The sequence below is a fragment of the Arvicanthis niloticus genome, chromosome 18, assembly GCF_011762505.2.
Source record: "Arvicanthis niloticus isolate mArvNil1 chromosome 18, mArvNil1.pat.X, whole genome shotgun sequence".
Lineage (NCBI taxonomy): Eukaryota > Metazoa > Chordata > Mammalia > Rodentia > Muridae > Arvicanthis > Arvicanthis niloticus.
Genome location: NC_047675.1, coordinates 32,016,054 through 32,033,227, shown reverse-complemented (window position 1 = coordinate 32,033,227; position 17,174 = coordinate 32,016,054). Strand labels below are relative to the sequence as shown.

Sequence of the window (17,174 nt, the reverse complement as noted above, 5' to 3'; positions counted from 1 at the left end):
TAAGCCAGGTGACCAGTTCCACTTCTATGTATGACTTAAGAGAACTCACAGCTTCCTCACCTTCAACATAGAAAGACTGAACACATCATAATTCTAAGTCTCTCATAATTTTGAGAACTCTGGGTTTTAAGAGCATGCTTCCCATCTTTTTTAACTTCTTGATGACATGCAAGGTATAGAGCATAAGATAGACTCTTCTAGCTGACCTCCTGACCCCTGAGGTTCCTTACAGAGCTCAGGACTTTGGGTTAAGAAGGTAGTCCCTCTGTAGCACAGCCAGAGGGGAGGAAGGAACAAACCTGGGCTTGCTACCATGACTCAGTTCTTCCTTTAGCTTTGTCTCAAGATGTATTTTTACATTTTCAGACCCAGTATTCCCACCCTCAAAGGCCTCCTTTCTGTACTTACGTGGGCCCGAATGAAAGCAGAGAAAAGGGCACAGAAGACATTCTGGGAAATAGAGCTTTGGTTCACTCAGGAGAGCACAACTCTCATTGTAACAGGAAGGACAGCACTCAGAAGCTACCCCAAGGTTATGATTTTTTAAAATAAATATATAACAAAGTATAGCAATTGGACACTGGCTGGTCCAGCAAAGCCTCTGCTCCCTCCCACATGGCTAGAGAAGGAATGGGGAACACAGAAGAGGATTTGAAAGGACAATCTGAAGACAGAAAGAAAAAAGCAAGAACAGGATTTTAAGGAGTTTGTTTGTTTGTTGAGACAAAATCTCCTAAGACCAGTCTGAGCTTTGTGAGTGCTGGGGTTCTAAGAGTGGACCACCATGGTTGGATGGCTTCTGCTTTTATTGTGAGACATGGCTCTTTATGTGTTCCCAGGTCCATCTCAATCCCCTAGGCTCAAGTGACCCCACCACTTGACCATCTTCAGCCAGATTCAGCAGAAAGTAGAGCTTCAAGCATTCTAGGCAAGTGGCATATCTTCAGTCCTGAAGTTTGCATTTGATCTTAGTCCAGTGGTTCTTAGTCTGTGGGTTGAAACCCTTGTGTATATGTGTGTGGGGAGGGGTGTCACATATCAGACATCCTGAATATCAGACATTTACATTATGATTTATAACAGTAGCAAAATTACAGATATAAAGTAACAACAAAATAATTTTATGGTTGGGGTCACTACAACATGAAGAACTGTACTAAAGTGTCAAAGCATTAAGAATCACAGCACTGAGAACCCTGTCTTAGCTAAAAGGTCAAGAAACAATTGGAGTTTTAAAAAGATAGATCTCGGCTACCCAGATGACTGACCCCAGGAGTTTGGACTAGTCTGGCAACATAAAGACCAATGTCTCAAAATTTAATTTAAATTTCATTAAATAGGGGTAAAGGGGCGAACATGTTGCTTAGTGATACAGTGCTTGCTTATCACTGTACAAGGCCCAGAATTCAATTCTGAGCATCAAAATAGAGAGGGTGAGACGGGGGAAAGGAAGAGTGGGGGAAGAAGGAGAGAATGACTCATGAGAATAAAGCACTCTTGTGCCCTTACATATTCCTTCTAAGAGTTCATGAAGCAAAGGGAGATAGGAAAGAAGATAGAGACAAAACAGGGTATAGCCTAAGTGCCTCAAAGGATGGCAACCTATGTCAGCTGACCAAGCACTGTCTATTTTAACAATGTCCTGGAGCAGCCTGGGAGGGTTCTGGATCCAGATGAATGCTATAAAATTGTCTTTTTTATGTCTATTCAAGGATTCTACCAAAGCCAAGAAGCATTCAAAGCCTGAGGTAGCTTCTTCCCTTATTTCTTTAAACAAACAACTTCCTCCCATCTAAAATAAACTTTTAGATAGATCCTACACTGGCTTCTAACTCACTATGTAGCTAAGGATGACCTTGAACTCCTAACCCCCCCCCACCCCCCCACCACCACCCCCCACCACCACTTCCACCTCTCTAGGTATACACAATTCCTGGTGTATGAAGTGCTCAGGATCAAACCCAGGGCCTCAGGTATGCCAGGGAAGCACTCTGCCAACTGAGATACATTCCCAGCCCCCATTTTAACTTTGAAGTGATATGGAGCCTTGGTGGCTATTAGAATTTCACTCACAGATGTGGTCTCTGTCTTCAGAGATCCGGGTCCCAGGAGCCCTAGGCATAGCAGCCTTTAGTTAGGGCCAGTACTTAGTCAACAGTGAGTAGCAGGGTAAGTTAATAAATGAAGGTAATTCAGCTTTCTGTTCAAGTGAGGTGGACCACACTGGACCAGAGCCCCATCTGGTATACCATGCATACACTGGGACACCGAGGAAACAAGGCACTCCATGCATATAGAAAAGTGGCCCTATCGCTGGGCAGTGGTAGCGCATGCCTTTAAGCCCAGCACTTGGGAGGCAGAGGCAGGAGGATTTCTGAGTTCGAGGCCAGCCTGGTCTACTGAGTAAGTTCCAGGACAGCCAAGGCTATACAGAGAAACCCTGTCTCGAAAAACCAAAAAAAAAAAAAAAAAAAAAGAAAGAAAAGTGGCCCTATGAAATGGAGAAACTGGGTAGGGAAGGGGAGTATGCACAGGTATGGTTAGTAGGGGACAGGTGGACCAGGTAGGTCACCAAACCATCCATTCAATAGAGTTGGCATCTATCTTAGTTGAGGCAGAGGGAGGGTGCAAGACCATGTGTAATCTCAAGAAGTCAGAATGTGGGAGAAATGACAGCCTGGCAGCTCCCACAACTAGAGATCCTGGAAGTAACTGAGCCTTTGACAAGGAGAAACTATGCAGGTGATGTCAGGGACCACGTGTGCACAGGGAATGACTGAGCACAGCCATGCTGTTCCCTTTTGTTGGAGAGCCTCTAAGGGCTGAAAGTGAAAAACAGCAGAGATGGAAAGTAAGTCTGGCCAAGGTGACAGGCTGTTTGAAGGGTTGGGAGCAATGTCTTTCCATGGGAAGGGCTAAATGTAGCAGGGTTAGGAATGGCAGCTGCTTCTAGCACCACAGGGAAGGCACCCCTCTGGGGAGTGTGTAACCAGGGCAGCAACAACAGAAGAATGCCTAAAGGACTACAGTCTGGGAGCCTTGAGACAGCACAGGATGGGGCTCTGCTCTTCTTCCTTTGGAGCCAGCCCCCTGTCCCATCACAGAAAGAACAGTCCCTATCTCCCCTAAAAGAAGATTCCAACCAAGGATAGGTCTCCAGCCACTGAGAATCCACTGCTTATACTCAACAGCCCAAACAAGGACACCTTCAGTGACACGTTACTGGGTGTTAAGGAGGGCCTGTCTGAGGGTAACATTCTGACACCTTCAGTGACACATGTTACTAGGTGTAAGGAGGGCCTGTCTGAGGGTAACAGACACATGTTACTAGGTGTTAAGGAGGGCCTGTCTAAGGGTAACATTCTGGCTTGTTTGTCTAGTTAGTACATGCATGGTGCCCAAAACTGGGGTATCATCCAGTGTGGTCTCTTGAAAGAGGAGGCTGAATCACACTCATCTCTCTTCATCCCAAGCTCACCAAGTCCTGTTTTAACTGATTTGTGTCTGCTTGTAATGGCAGCTAGAGATTTGGGAAAACCATTATATAACCCTGAGTGCAAGAGCTATGAGAAAAAGAAGTAAGCAAGCAAGCAAGCAAGCAAGCAAGCAAGCAAGCAAGCAAGCAAGCAAGAATGAGGTGAGGGGATTTCCAGCCAATCTGACTCTGGGAACTCATCTTCTACAAGGTGATCAGAGCTAAATGGTTCTAGTTCAACTCACTGTTCCTCAATAACCCTTGGCCTCAGGTGGATAGCTGGCTGGCCTGCAGTCAGGTGGATAGCAGTGGCCCATCCCTGGAAGGCCACCTCTCACCATCCCATATTTCCCAGGCAGAAGCAGGGTGGATTTCTTCTCCCGCCAGCCCTGTCACCTGCTCAGAACCACTTACTCTCCTGAATAAGGCTTTATGAGAGAGCCTCTGCCCAAGCCCATCTATTCCTGGTGTAGTCACCCAGGCTCATCCTTGGCTCAGAAGGCCCAAGTGGAGGATGGCAATTCAGGCTTCTAAATTCAAGACAGCAGAGCTGCCGCAGATGACACCATCATTCTGCCATCAATCCAAGTGGCTTTTCTTTCATTCTGCCTCTAGGAATAGAACCCTTGATAAAAAGCAATGACATCAGGCCACAACTGTCACATTTCTTGTCAAGTGAAACACCCAACAGTACTTCAGCACGAATCTACAGATGGATGACTCACGTCCTGTGTTCATTCCTTCAAAAACAGCTCCTCCAGCCTCCTAAGGTCTCCCATAACAGGAAGCTCATCTCTGGGGGTGGCTTTATGTCTCATCCCTCATACCAGCCTCTCACTCTCATACCAGCCTTCCCTGCCCCTTAGTAACATGTTCCCATCACTTCCAAACTGCCTTCTATCCCAGCACCTCTAAACAGGCTAAATTTCAGATTTCTCTTTGCAATATTATCTCCCCCTGCATTTCCTCTTCTTCCAATGTCCTGCATTTGTCCTGTGTGAAGAGAGTAGATTCGCTCTTGACACTCCATGAAACCTTCTGTCTGTGCCTTAAGGCAGCTCTGATCTTAGTCTCCTAAGCACACAACCACTAAGCTCTCTGCTCCACCTTGCCTGGAAGTAGTTGCATTTGGGCCCTTTCCCAGGGCATCACCAGTGACCACTCATGCTTCCCTTAGAAGAAACCAGAAGAACGTTCCTTCTAGTCATCACAATACTCCAGTTCAGCCCAGCAAATGTTGAGATAGGTTAAGACAGGACTGTAGGACGCCTATGGGTGGAGACACACACACACACACACACACACACACACACACACACACACTGTCCTCTAGGATCTTATAGATCAGCAAGCAGATGTGTGTCCACACACAAGGAAGCACTGAAACATATTAACAACATGGGGAAGCATATATTGGAAGAACAGAGTATAGTCCCTGAAGCCAATCCTAGGTCTGCTGTCCTTCAGCTGTGAAACCATTGGCAAGCTACTGAACCACACTAATCTCAGTATAAAATGGATGGAGATTAGATGTCAGATAGACACACCCAATTCAATACCTTGTATCTGGAAGGCTCTTCACAGTGGCAGTGGTCAATACTATTCCTAAAGAAAACCAACCTTTGGTTTGGACCTTTCATAGCTGATAAATTTCTAAAGTCAACACCAAGAATAAATGGAACAGTTTCAGCAAAACCTTATTGTGCTGAGTGACTGTAGCAATGTCTGGGACCTGTAGTACATACACTAGGGGTGCAGCCTGAGCCTGGATTTTGGACTAATATATCAGATGTCAGAACTGTGGAACAATATTACCACAGGGCTCAATCAGGTATGCAAGGGCAGAAGCTTTTATACTCTCTGGGTCATAGAGGATGATCCAGAAGCCTCTCTAGATCTGCCCTCAAAGCCAATGCTCCTCCTGAAGAGAGCTAGGATTAGCACCACTTTCCTAACCATGTGGCACCAGTACCTAGAATCCATGATCTGTCTCAAACATGCCCAAGAGCCAAGCTGGGGTCATTTTAACACCACCCAATTAATTAGGCATCTCCTATAACATTTTCTGTGGCATTTGTCCTATCTGGAAGCTGGGGATCTCCTTAGCAGCACAGGGTTCCCAATAACAAGCCCTTAGCCTCTTTCACTTTTGCTCCATTCTCTCAAATAATGTTCTATTTACACTGGAGCTCAGTCAGTTGGGTTCCCTTTTCTGAGTTTACCTCTGCAGGAGCCTTCTGCTCAAATCTATAAGCCTCTCAGAGGCTGTGTGGAAAAACCCTCCAAGGAACAAGGGTACCACACAGGGCCTGGTATTCAGGAAACTGGTACAGACTTTCATGTCTTGTATATTTTTCCCAAATAGGTTTATGAGTAGGCAGTGACCTGTAGGATAAAAAAATAAAATAAAATAACTGGCAACCTGGCAGAACAGCCAGGGCTACACAGAGGGGGTTAAAAAGCCAGCATACAGGATCAAATCTAGTAAGGAAGCTGCATCACCCAGGTAACACCCAGACAAATCATTGTTAGGTGACCTATTATTATCATAAAAGTACCTTTAAAAGTACAGCTTAAGGGGAGCTGGAGAGATGGCCCAGTGATTAAGAGCACTGGCTATTCTTCCAGAGGGCCAGAATTTAATTCCCAGCACCCAAATGCAGAGAAATGACCAGGTTCTGCCAGAGATTTAACTTTGAACTGGGACTGATGCATTCCAACTAGAGGTTAGTGGAGACAAAGACCGGGTAATGCCCTGCTCCTATGCTCACACTGAGGGCCCAGACTATGGTCCACAGTACACCTAAGCCTTTCTATTTGGGAAACACACACTGTCTCTTCCACCCTGCTCTGGTTGAGCTCCATACTACCCTACCATCTGGAGGAACCCTCAACAGCTTGGCACTAGATAAAGCTCAAATTATAAACAGCCTTTCCACTTTCAGACACACATATTCTATTTAAAGTATCAGTTTCAGCTATAACCTAACATAGTCCCTGAGCCTCCTATCCAGACCACAGAACTTTCTAAATGCCTTTAAAGGATTCTCTGGCTGACCTGGAGGCATCCTACACTCTTGTTTAGTACTAGCCCACCACAGGTATGTGAGAGTCAACTGTTTTTGAACCACATAACCATTCGCTTAAAATATACAAATGACAAGGGGCCAAACATGAGCTTTCCATGGTGTTGCTCACCCTGTGGAATGGATCAGGTTCGGTAGTAGCATTTTTACTTTAGAGCCCATACAGCAAAGGAGTCAGTGTCAGCATTATCATCCCTCTCATAAATGGTGCAAAAATTACCCTCCCCAGAGCCTGTGACAGAGCTGCATAGAAGAGGAAGGCTTCTTTCCTTAAATCATTGCCACCTTTGAAATGTATGACCTGGGGACCCTCTTAGAAAAGAGCAACCCCGTTCCTGAGAAAGGATGAATGTCTTTGACTAACCACACAACTTCATCTGTAAACTAACAGGGGGGATGATATGGCATGAGACCCTGAGCCCTGAAACAAAGCAATTTGAGGTCCTTGGGTGACACTTACAAGGAACATGGTTCTGAGATAGGTGATGGAGATGAGAGAGGGCCTGACCCATATCCCTGGGAAGAAACCACGTCACAGAAGACAGCTGCTCATACTCACAGAGCTCCTTCCCTTCTGTATAGGTTGCAAAACTGGCAGAAATGGCAGCTGACAGTGGTGACGCACACCTGTAATCCCAGAATCTGAGAGGTGGAGGCAGAAGGATTAGGAGTTCAAGGTTGACTACACAGAGCTTCAGGTCGTCTGGGCTATATGAGATGCTCTCTCAAAAATCAAAGCAAAGGTACACTGAATTGTACTCAGTGGATAACGGTGCTTGCCATTCAAGAATCTAAGTGTGATTCCCAGAGTCCAGATAAAGGTGTAAGGGGAAAACCTACCCACAATGTACCCTGACCACTACATACATACTGTGGCATGCACATACCCACATTCATAGTATCCATACATACAATAATAAATAAACCATTAAAAAAGCAAAGCACAAAGCAAAATAAAATAACAATAACAAAAAAGGCAAAGACAACAACAGCACCCTGGCAGGTGCTGCCCAGCAGGGGAGTACCTTGTACTCTGGAGGAGGGGCCTTCCCCTCTCTCTCTTGACAGAGTCCTGTAGGACTACAAAGCTCAGCTTATGTTCCTCACAAAGCATGGTACAATCATCTGCAAGCACACAAATATTCTCCAGCTTGCAGCAGGTACAGTTTATTGCAACCAGCCTCATCTCCCCAGTCAGTATCCTTCAGACAACCAACTACAAGTGACATTCAGCCTCATCTCCCCAGTCAGTATCCTTCAGACAACCAACTAGCAGTGACATTCTTTGCACCTTCCTTCAGCAAGCAGCAACGCTAACATCTGATAATTTTTACCAAGTATTAGAAGTATCCATGGGCCTAGATATACAAACTTGATGGCTTGCTGCTTGAATCTGGCACAAAGGTTAGCATTTGTTGCCCTTACTATTTAAATATGTGAGCTTAAGCTGGGTATGGAGGTGTATGCATGTAATGCCAGTGTTTAAGAAACAGGCAGAACCAGGCATGGTGGCATGTGCCTTTAATCCCAGCACTTAGGAACCAGAGGCAGAAATATCTCTGTAAGTTTGAGGCCAGCCTAGTTTACAAAGCAAGTCCAGGACAGCCAGAGCTGTTACACAGAGAAAAGAGAAACCCTGTCTTGAAAAACAAAAACAAAACCAAAAAAAGCTGAAAGCTACCCTTCATTATATATTGAATGTGAGGTTAGTCTGGCTTCATAAAACTGTCTCAAAACAAAAGTAAATTAACTTTAACATCTTATATGTCTATTGTACGGCAAAATTCAATAGAGGTAAGAATTGTTCCTGGGACAGGCATATTCATCCTAGTTTATGTGGTACCCAATGGAACACATATGAAGAGACCCTTATTCCACATCCACCTCTGAGCTCACTTGCAGTAGCTACTAGGCCTAGTCACAGCTTTCCACTGCCAGGGCCCACATTTCTCTGCCTACTTGAGGGCTCTCTCCAGCACTCATTAACATTCAAGATAGACAAGAAACAATGCATTCAATGCCAAAAAGAAACTCTAAAGATGTTTTATTTGTTAATTGTGTGTGTGTACGTGTATTTGTGTAATTTATGTACATGTCTGTGACATTGCCCATGGAGCTGGAGTTATATAAGTGGTTGTAAGCTGAACTACATGAGAGCTGGGGACTGAACCCAGGTCCTCTGCAAGAGAAATATGCACTCTGAACCACTAAGTCATCTTTCTAACCCTCACCCTGCCAAATGAAATACTGAACTCTTATGGTACATAATCTTTACTCTTAAATGCACACAACACACACTTGCTCTTTAGTGACACATTTCTGCAACACATTCCACATAATAATTCATAGACTTGAAAGTAGGAAAAGTACCAGTGACCGTCCACTTGTGTGTATGTGGTTTACGGGTGTATCTATGTTCTTGTGTGTGAGTACAGGTATACACAAACACGTGTGTGAGGCCAAAGGGTGATTTGCTTTATTATTCCCCACCCTATTTTTTTAAGATTGGGCCTCTCACTGAATCAAACAAGGCAATTTGACTTGAGGGATTTTCCTGTCACTGCCTCCCCAGTGCTAGGACACAAGCACATGCCACTACATCTAACTCTTTTACATGAGTTCTGAGGATCTGAACTCAGGACCCTGTGCTTCTGTGGCAAGCACACAACTGACTTAGCCACTGCCCCAGCCCCCTTTTTTGTTTTGTTTTTGTCTTGTTTGAGATAGATCTCACTATACAGCACTGTGATGGTTTGTATATGCTCAGCCCAGGCAGTGGCACGGATAGAAGGTGTGGCCCTGTTGGAGTAGGTGTCACTATGGGTGTGGGCTTTAAGACCCTCATCCTAGCTTCCTGCAAGCCAGTCTTCTAGTTGCCTTCAGATTAAGATATAGAACTCTCACCAGGCGGTGGTGGCGCACGCCTTTAACCTCAGCACTTGGGAGGCAGAGGCAGGTAGATTTCTGAGTTTGAGACCAGCCTGGTCTTCAGAGTGAGTTCCAGGACAGCCAGGGCTACACAGAGAAACCCTGTCTCGAAAAAAAAACAAAAAAACAAAACAAACAAACAAACAAAAAAAAAGATATAGAACTCTCAGCTCAGCTCCTCCTGCACCACGCCTGCCTGGATGCCACCATGTTTCTACCTTGATGATAATGGACTGAACCTCTGACCCTGTAAACCAGCCCCAATTAAATGTTGTCCTTATAAGAGTTGCCTTGGTCATGGTGTCTGTTCACAGCAGTAAAACCCTAACTAAGACAAGTACTAACTGGCCTGGCACTTGTTATGAAGCCCAGGCTAGCCAGTCCCTCTCTTGGTATTCTTTTTTTGTTTGTTTGTTTTTTGAGACAGGGTTTCTCTGTGTCCTGGCTGTCCTAGAACTCACTCTGTAGACCAGGCTGGCCTTGAACTCAGAAATCCGCCTGTCTCTGCCTCCCAAGTGCTGGGATTAAAGGCGTGCGCCACCACCGCCCGGCTCTCTTGGTATTCTTATTCATTAGATTTACCTCTTTGTGGGTCACTCCCCACCTCTACTTTTTTTGTGTGTGTGGTTTTTTGAGACAGGGTTTCTCTGTGTAGCCCTGGTTGTCCTGGATCTCACTCTGTAGACCAGGCTGGCCTCGAACCCCCATCCTCTACTTAACAACCTACCACATAAGGTTTCTGCTCCCAAGTTCCCACCTCAGGGCTTACATTTAGGAGAATGCAAACTGAGACACTTTGCTAGTGTGTCATATCCATGCTATCTGCCTAGCCCCTCAAAGCATGACTCTCAGAGCAGGACCCTCTGACCAGGAGCTTCAGGTTATACCTTCCCTCCAAGGGGTCTTCCTAACATCCCTGGATGAGGGCAAGACAAACTCACCTCTCCCAAATAACTGTATTTGCCCCTGAGGATCTGCCGGTATAGCCGGGTGCGGTTGTCATCCTCAAAGGGCATGGTGCCACTGAGCAGGATGTAGGCAATGACACCCAGTGCCCACATATCCACAGAATTGGTGTAGGGTTTTCGAACCAGAACCTCAGGAGCAATGTACTCAGGTGTACCACAAGTGGTCTTCATCAGGCAGTCGTCACCTTTCTTTCGGGCACTGGCCAAGCCAAAGTCAGTGATGATGATCTTGGAGTCAGTGCCTGGGTGGTAGTAAAGGAGATTCTCAGGCTTGAGGTCTCGGTGTGTAATGCCAAGGGCATGAAGATACCGGACACCATCCAGTACCATCTGCAGCACTCTTGTGGCATCCCGCTCAGTGAAAGAACCCTTGGCAATAATCCGGTCAAAGAGCTCACCACCAGTGGCCAGCTCCATTACCATATATACACGCTCCTGTGTCTCAAACACTTCTACCAGCTGGATGATGTTGGCATGGCGCACCCGGCGCAGCACTCGGAGTTCAGACTCACACACCTCCCGCCCTTCTCGGTACTTGGTCTCAATCATCTTGATAGCATATGGCTGTCGGGTTGCCCGGTGCTCCACACGTACTACTCGGCTAAAGCTGCCTCGCCCAATTAGGGCCTTTATATCATACTTAGCTGTCACACGTGGGTCAAATTTGGCCCTGTACTTTGCCACCCTGGCCCTGCGTGGTGGTTCTGAGGGAGGCTCTGTGTGGCCAGTAGTGGGAACATCAGGGCAGGGAGGTGCATAGTGACTGGTAGCTGGGAATCCAGCTTTGAGAGGGCCAACACTGTCCACTTCTGTGATGAAGTGCTTGTATACATCATTCTTAGTGCCACTGAAGGGCTCCACTTTCTTGACCAGATCCAGCTGGACATCCTTGGGTGGCTCAGGAAGGACCTTGCTTGTCCCACAGCCCATCACTGACACGGGGGCATCCTCTCCAGCGAGGCTGGCAGGACCTGCTCTGTAGGCAGTGCCCCGACTACACCTATGCAAACAGAAAAGAGGGCAAGTCAGAATAGCCAGGGACACCCCTGAAGAACAACAGTCATTATCCCTTTTCCTGTTTTCTTGATAAATGCAGTCTAATCAAGAATGAAGTCAGAGGGCTGCAGAGATGGCTCAGCAGTTCAGAGCACTGGCTACTCTTCAAGAGGTCCTGAGTTCAATTCCCAGCAACCACATGGTGGCTCACAACCATCTGTAATGGGATCCAATGCCCTTTTCTGGTGTGTCTGAAAACAGCTACAGTGTACTCATACACATAAAATAAATAAATCTTCAAAAACAAAAAAGAATGAAGTCAAATAATGAGTGAGAATGGGGAGCATGATGTGAAACTCACAAAGAAAAAGTAAAAAACAACAATGACAACAACAAAGAATAAAGTCAGACATGGTGGTGCATATCTGTAATTCTAGCACTCTGGAGGCAGAGACACAAAGTTTGAAGCCAGTCTGATCCACATAGCAACTTGTAGGCCACCCAAGGCTACATAATGAGATTCTGTCTAAAAAACAAACAAAAATTAACACAATAACCTGCAAAGGGATGCCTTTCACCCCTCAAGATGTTACAGTAGGAGATGGGAAGATGGCTTAGCAGTTTAAGAGCACTAGCTGCTCTTCCAGCGGACCCAAGTCTAACTCCTAGCACACATGTGGCAGCTAACAACTGTGTGAAATTCCAGTTCCAGAGGATCTGATGCCCTCTTCTAGCTCCCATGGCAGCAGGCACATACGTGGTGCACAGACATCCATATAGGCAATACATCCATACGCATAAAATTTTCAAGTAAAAAAAATAATAAAAACAAAGCCAGGCAGTGATGGTTCATGCCTTTAATCCCAGTACTCAGGAGGCAGAGGCAGGTGGATCTCTGAGTTTGAGGCTAGCCTGGTCTATAGACTGAGTTCCAGGACAGCCAGAGCCACACAGAGAAACCTTGTCCAGAAAAAACAAATAAACAAAACTTTAAAACAAACAGAAACAAAGACATTAGAGTACAGAAGCCAGGCATAGTAATAACTCACACCTATGATTTCAAATTTTAGGAAGTTGAGGCAGAGGATTATCATAAGTTCAAGAACAGGTGAGGCTAGAGTGACTTCCAAGGCAACTTAGGTTACAGAGATCCTGTCTCAAAACAAAATAAAAGCAACTTCAGTCTCAATGGAGGGTCCAGAAAAAAGCCCAGGTCTGATCTCACTGGATCAAGTCTCATTTTGTTTTCCAAGCCTAACAGGGGTACGAATGTTCACTAGACACCATTTATCTCCTCTCTAGTCTTCCTGGGCCCTTCTAGTTGAAGTTTCATATTTCCTAAATGCTAACATCACTCCTCATTATTCTGGGTTATCTTTCTGATGCAGTGTTAAAAACCTCTTCCAGCATCATCACCCATAAGAACTCAGAAAGCTTCCAAAGAATCAGCTAAGCAGGGCTCATAGGGGCTCATGGAGACTCAAGTGGCAATCATGGAGACTGCATGAGTCTGCGCTAGGTCTTCAGCATGTATGTTATGGTTGTTAGCTTGGCGTTTCTGTGAGACTCCCAAGAGTGGGAATGGAAGTGTTTCTAACTCTTTCGCCTGCTCTTGAGACCCTTATACTCCTACCTGTTGCTTTGCCCAGCCCTGATATAAGGACTTGTACTTGGTCTTACTGCATCTTATGCTGTGTTTGGCTGATATCCCTGGGAGGCCCACTCTTCTCTGAAGGGAAAGAGAGAAGTGGATCTAGTGATTGGGGAAGTTGGGGGTGGTGTGTGGACTAGGAGGAGTTGAGGGAGGGGAAATCTGTCAGGATGTATTGTATGAGAGAATTTTTTAAAAAGGTAAAAGTGCCTGCATGTGTGCACACATGTGTACCCATGTGTGAGCACACACACACACACAGAGAGGTACACAGAAAAAAAGGAAATACAAAACAAAGCAAATCCATCAGCTATAAAGGAAGTCTTTGATGAGCACAGAGTAAAAGTTCAGATTTTACTTACTATGCTAATATGGTACTCAGCAGAATAGAGTTTATCTTTCCTTACATGAAAGGAAACAATTCATCTTCAGGGTCTGGTGTTACTAAACTGCAAAGGTGGGTCCACATGGACTTACATGTATGTAGTCTTCAAATTTTAAAATTTGTATTAAATCATTTACTTATTTGTGTATGTGTAGATGTGTGTGTGGGGAGATAGGTCAGAGTAATTCTGTAGGAGTTAAGTCTCTCCTGCCACCATGTGGGTCTTGTGAGTTGAACTCAGGTCACTGGACCAGTCCTCTTAATTCAGAACATCGTATTTAAACAAAGACATTTAGAAAGTAGATTCCTTCTGATAAAGGCCAAAAATTCTGCAGATTCATCTCTTCCTTCAGGAAAACAAATGTACTGAAACCCAGGATGAAGACCATTCTTAGGCCAGCATTCCTGAGGCAGAGAACAGGCCTCTGGCCCTGATCCTCAAGCAACATCTACCACTAATGATAGGATGAGAGGGCATGCACACTGCATGATGAGCTAGCATGAGCCACTCAGAGGTCACTTCTACCTGGTGAGAAAGAGTAACTCTAGCTTTACCAATAATTAGCTATATCTAGCCAAACACACTTGATGAGAAAAACTAAGGTTTATAAAGAAAAAGTCCTGAATTTTCCCTTTAAATAAAGTTAGCAGTAAGGCACTATATTTATTCCAATTAGAAGGCTGCTATCAATGTTCTACCAAGCCAAATACAGATTGAAACTGAAAGAGAAGAGGTACAAGCTCTGAAAGCTAGGGAACACACGTAAGATCCTCCAGATGATCAAGACTGTTCCACATTCCAATCACATCGGCTTTGTTTTGGGTTTTTGTTGTTGTTGTCTTGTTTTTTTGTTTTGTTTTGTTTTGAAACAGGGTCTCACTATGTAGCTCTGACTAGCCTAGAACTCACTATGTAGACAAGGCTAGCTTCAAACCCATAGAAATTTACTTGTCTCTGCCTTTCATATGCTCAGCTCCAATCATATCTGCTATACTAGTTAGGGTTTTACTGCTGTGAAGAGACACCATGACCAAGGCAACTCTTATAAAGGACAGCATTTAATTAAGGTTGGCTTACAAGTTCAGAAGTTCAATCCATTTTCATCAAGGTAGGAGCAGGGCAGCATCCAGGCAGAGAAAGCATTTGGAGGAGCTGAGAGTTCTACACTTGTTCTGAAGGCAAACAGAAGACTAGCTTCCAGGCAGCTAGGTGAGAGTCTTAAAGCCCACACCCACAGTGACACATCTACTCTAACAAGGCCACACCTCCTAGTAGAGCCACTCCCTGGGCCAAGCGTCTACAAACCATCACATCTGCTAACTTGTCTTCTCACATGGATGACATGGAAATGAAGACATGGTGGCTGACAGAAAGCTTGGGAAGAACCTATTCCTCCAGCTTTCTTGTTATGTGCCCAACTTAGTAGCCAGCACAGGTACTGGAGTAGACTAGATGAGTGGGAAGCCTCAGAAAAGACTCCCCTAAGGTCATATTACACCAGCTATCCAGGTCACAAAACTAACACAGAAATGATCTGATTCTCCAGGGTCTGCTCTCTACCTTGAGATACCAGACTGATAAAACCACTCCTTAGGGAAAGTCTGAGCATGCTGGACAGTGGCAGAGGAGTGAGCACTTGGCACCACTGTTCTCATTGACACTACAGACATGACCAGCCAAGAAAAGTAGGGGGAACTTATCCAAAGCCACTCAAATAGTAGTGGCCAATAATGGACTCTGGCCTCCTGGCTCTCCATGCAAGGATCTTTTCACAAGACAGAACTTGACCTCATCAGGCCAAAGCCTGAACTGTGTCCTCCTATCACTAAGGTAGTGAGTCAACACACCTCTGCTGAGCCCTTTTCTCAAAAGCCCATGTTCAGAAACCCAAATACCAACTATAGTCTATCAAGAAAAGCTCACAGCTTTATTTCTTTTCTTTTTCTTTCTTTATTTTTTTTCTTTTTTTCTTTTTTTTTTTTTTTTTTTTTTTTTTTTGGTTTTTTTCGAGACAGGGTTTCACTGTGTAGCTCTGGCTGTCCTGGAACTCACTCTGTAGACCAGGCTGGCCTCGAACTCAGAAATCCGCCTGCCTCTGCCTCCCAAGTGCTGGGATTAAAGGCGTGCGCCACCACCGCCCGGCTTATTTCATTTTTCTACAAGAGTCTTACTATGTATCCCTAATTGACCTTGAACTCACTATGTAGCCAGGGCTGGCTCTAATTTGCAGCACTCCTGCCTAAACTCCTGAGTGCTGGGACTGCAGGTCTGAGCCCTCAGCCTGGCTGCACAGTTTTACTCTCTACTGCGTTTCATCACACTACTGTCAGCTCCTTGATGAAGGCCTGTTACTCAGCTCTCGGGCCTCCCTTGGAACCTAGCAAAGTGCCGAGCTCAGGAAGCATTCAGTCTGTCAACAATGAGAGAAACATGATAGACACTTGGTTTCCTATCTGCTGTTGAGTCAACAACGAAAGGTTCTGAGGTATTTTCAAGACTTAGAAAGAAGCCACAATGGTGGTTCAACATACTCGACAACAATGGTTTTAAAGGTTTTATTTGGGGTTTAAACGTTACTTGAATCCCAAAATAAGTCTGTCCACAAGCTTCCAGACCTAAGTCTATTTATGGGGAAGGCCAGAAGAAAAGAGCTAGCAACAGAGGCCTGGTTTGTGAATCTCCCAATGGCAGAAAACAGGCATTTGACATTTTCCAATATTACCCACCAAAAATTTTTCCCCACAATAAAGCAAAATAACCTTTAAACTTTAAAGATCCTGAACCAAGCTGGGCATAGTGGCGCATGCCTTTGATCCCAGCACTTGGGAGGCAGAGGCAGGTCTCTGAGTTTGAAGACAGCTAGGGCTACACAGAGAAATAAATAACCAGAAGATCCTGAGGTTGTGTTTTGGAAGGCAGTGATCTCAGGAGTAGGTGACTGCTAAACTGTACTTCTCATCATCACAAGGCAAACATATACCAGACAAAAATTAATGTTGTCTTAGATAAATCTTTTCAACAGAAGCAGCTCCGGACATAGGGAGAACTCTGTCTTTCTACAACGTGGAGACTGACCCAGCAATTCCACTTTTCCCAGCAAAACAACACTGTAAAACCACTTTCACAAGGGAAAAGATATCGGTATGAGAAAACTCATGGTACATTCATCAACACAATGAAAAATTAGAGGATGGTAATACTCAAGGTCTTACCTAGCATGTGTGAGGCTTGTGTTTAAACCCAGCATAACAAAAGTAAAAAAATTTTTAAGTTGGAAAATTAGAGCATGGGGAATGGCTCAATCATAAACTATCTGTCCTAAAACCATGAGAACTTGAGTTTGGGTCCCCAGAAACCATGTGGAAAGCTGGCATGATGACAAAGAAATGTAATGCCAACACGCTGAGGATAGGATGCAGAAGTTTCCTGGAGCTCACAGCATGCAATTCTTACCCACCTGGTTCAGGCTCCATGAGACCCTGTGTCAATAGGCGGAGGGGTTTGACAGATGGCTCCGGGATTTAGGGTACTTGTTGCTCTCACAGAGAACTTGCTCATTTCCAACACACACATGGTGGCTCACAACCATCCCTAACTGGTTCCAGGAAATGTGATGCCACCTTCTGACCTCCACAGACACATATGCAGGCAAAACATTCATACACATAAAATGAATAAATCTAA

The 17,174-nt window shown here is 45.0% G+C and overlaps 1 protein-coding gene across 1 annotated transcript in view; it reads right to left on the bottom strand.

Annotated features, from left to right (window-relative positions):
• The window catches only part of Pskh1 (protein serine kinase H1), a 29,858-nt gene that overhangs the window by 6,420 nt on the left and 6,264 nt on the right, over positions 1-17,174 (bottom strand). The window contains exon 2 of the mRNA XM_034522919.2: positions 10,431-11,457. Within this exon, the coding sequence (XP_034378810.1) occupies positions 10,431-11,387 (957 nt within the window). The 5' untranslated portion in view covers positions 11,388-11,457. The remainder of the gene's footprint in view (positions 1-10,430; positions 11,458-17,174) is intronic.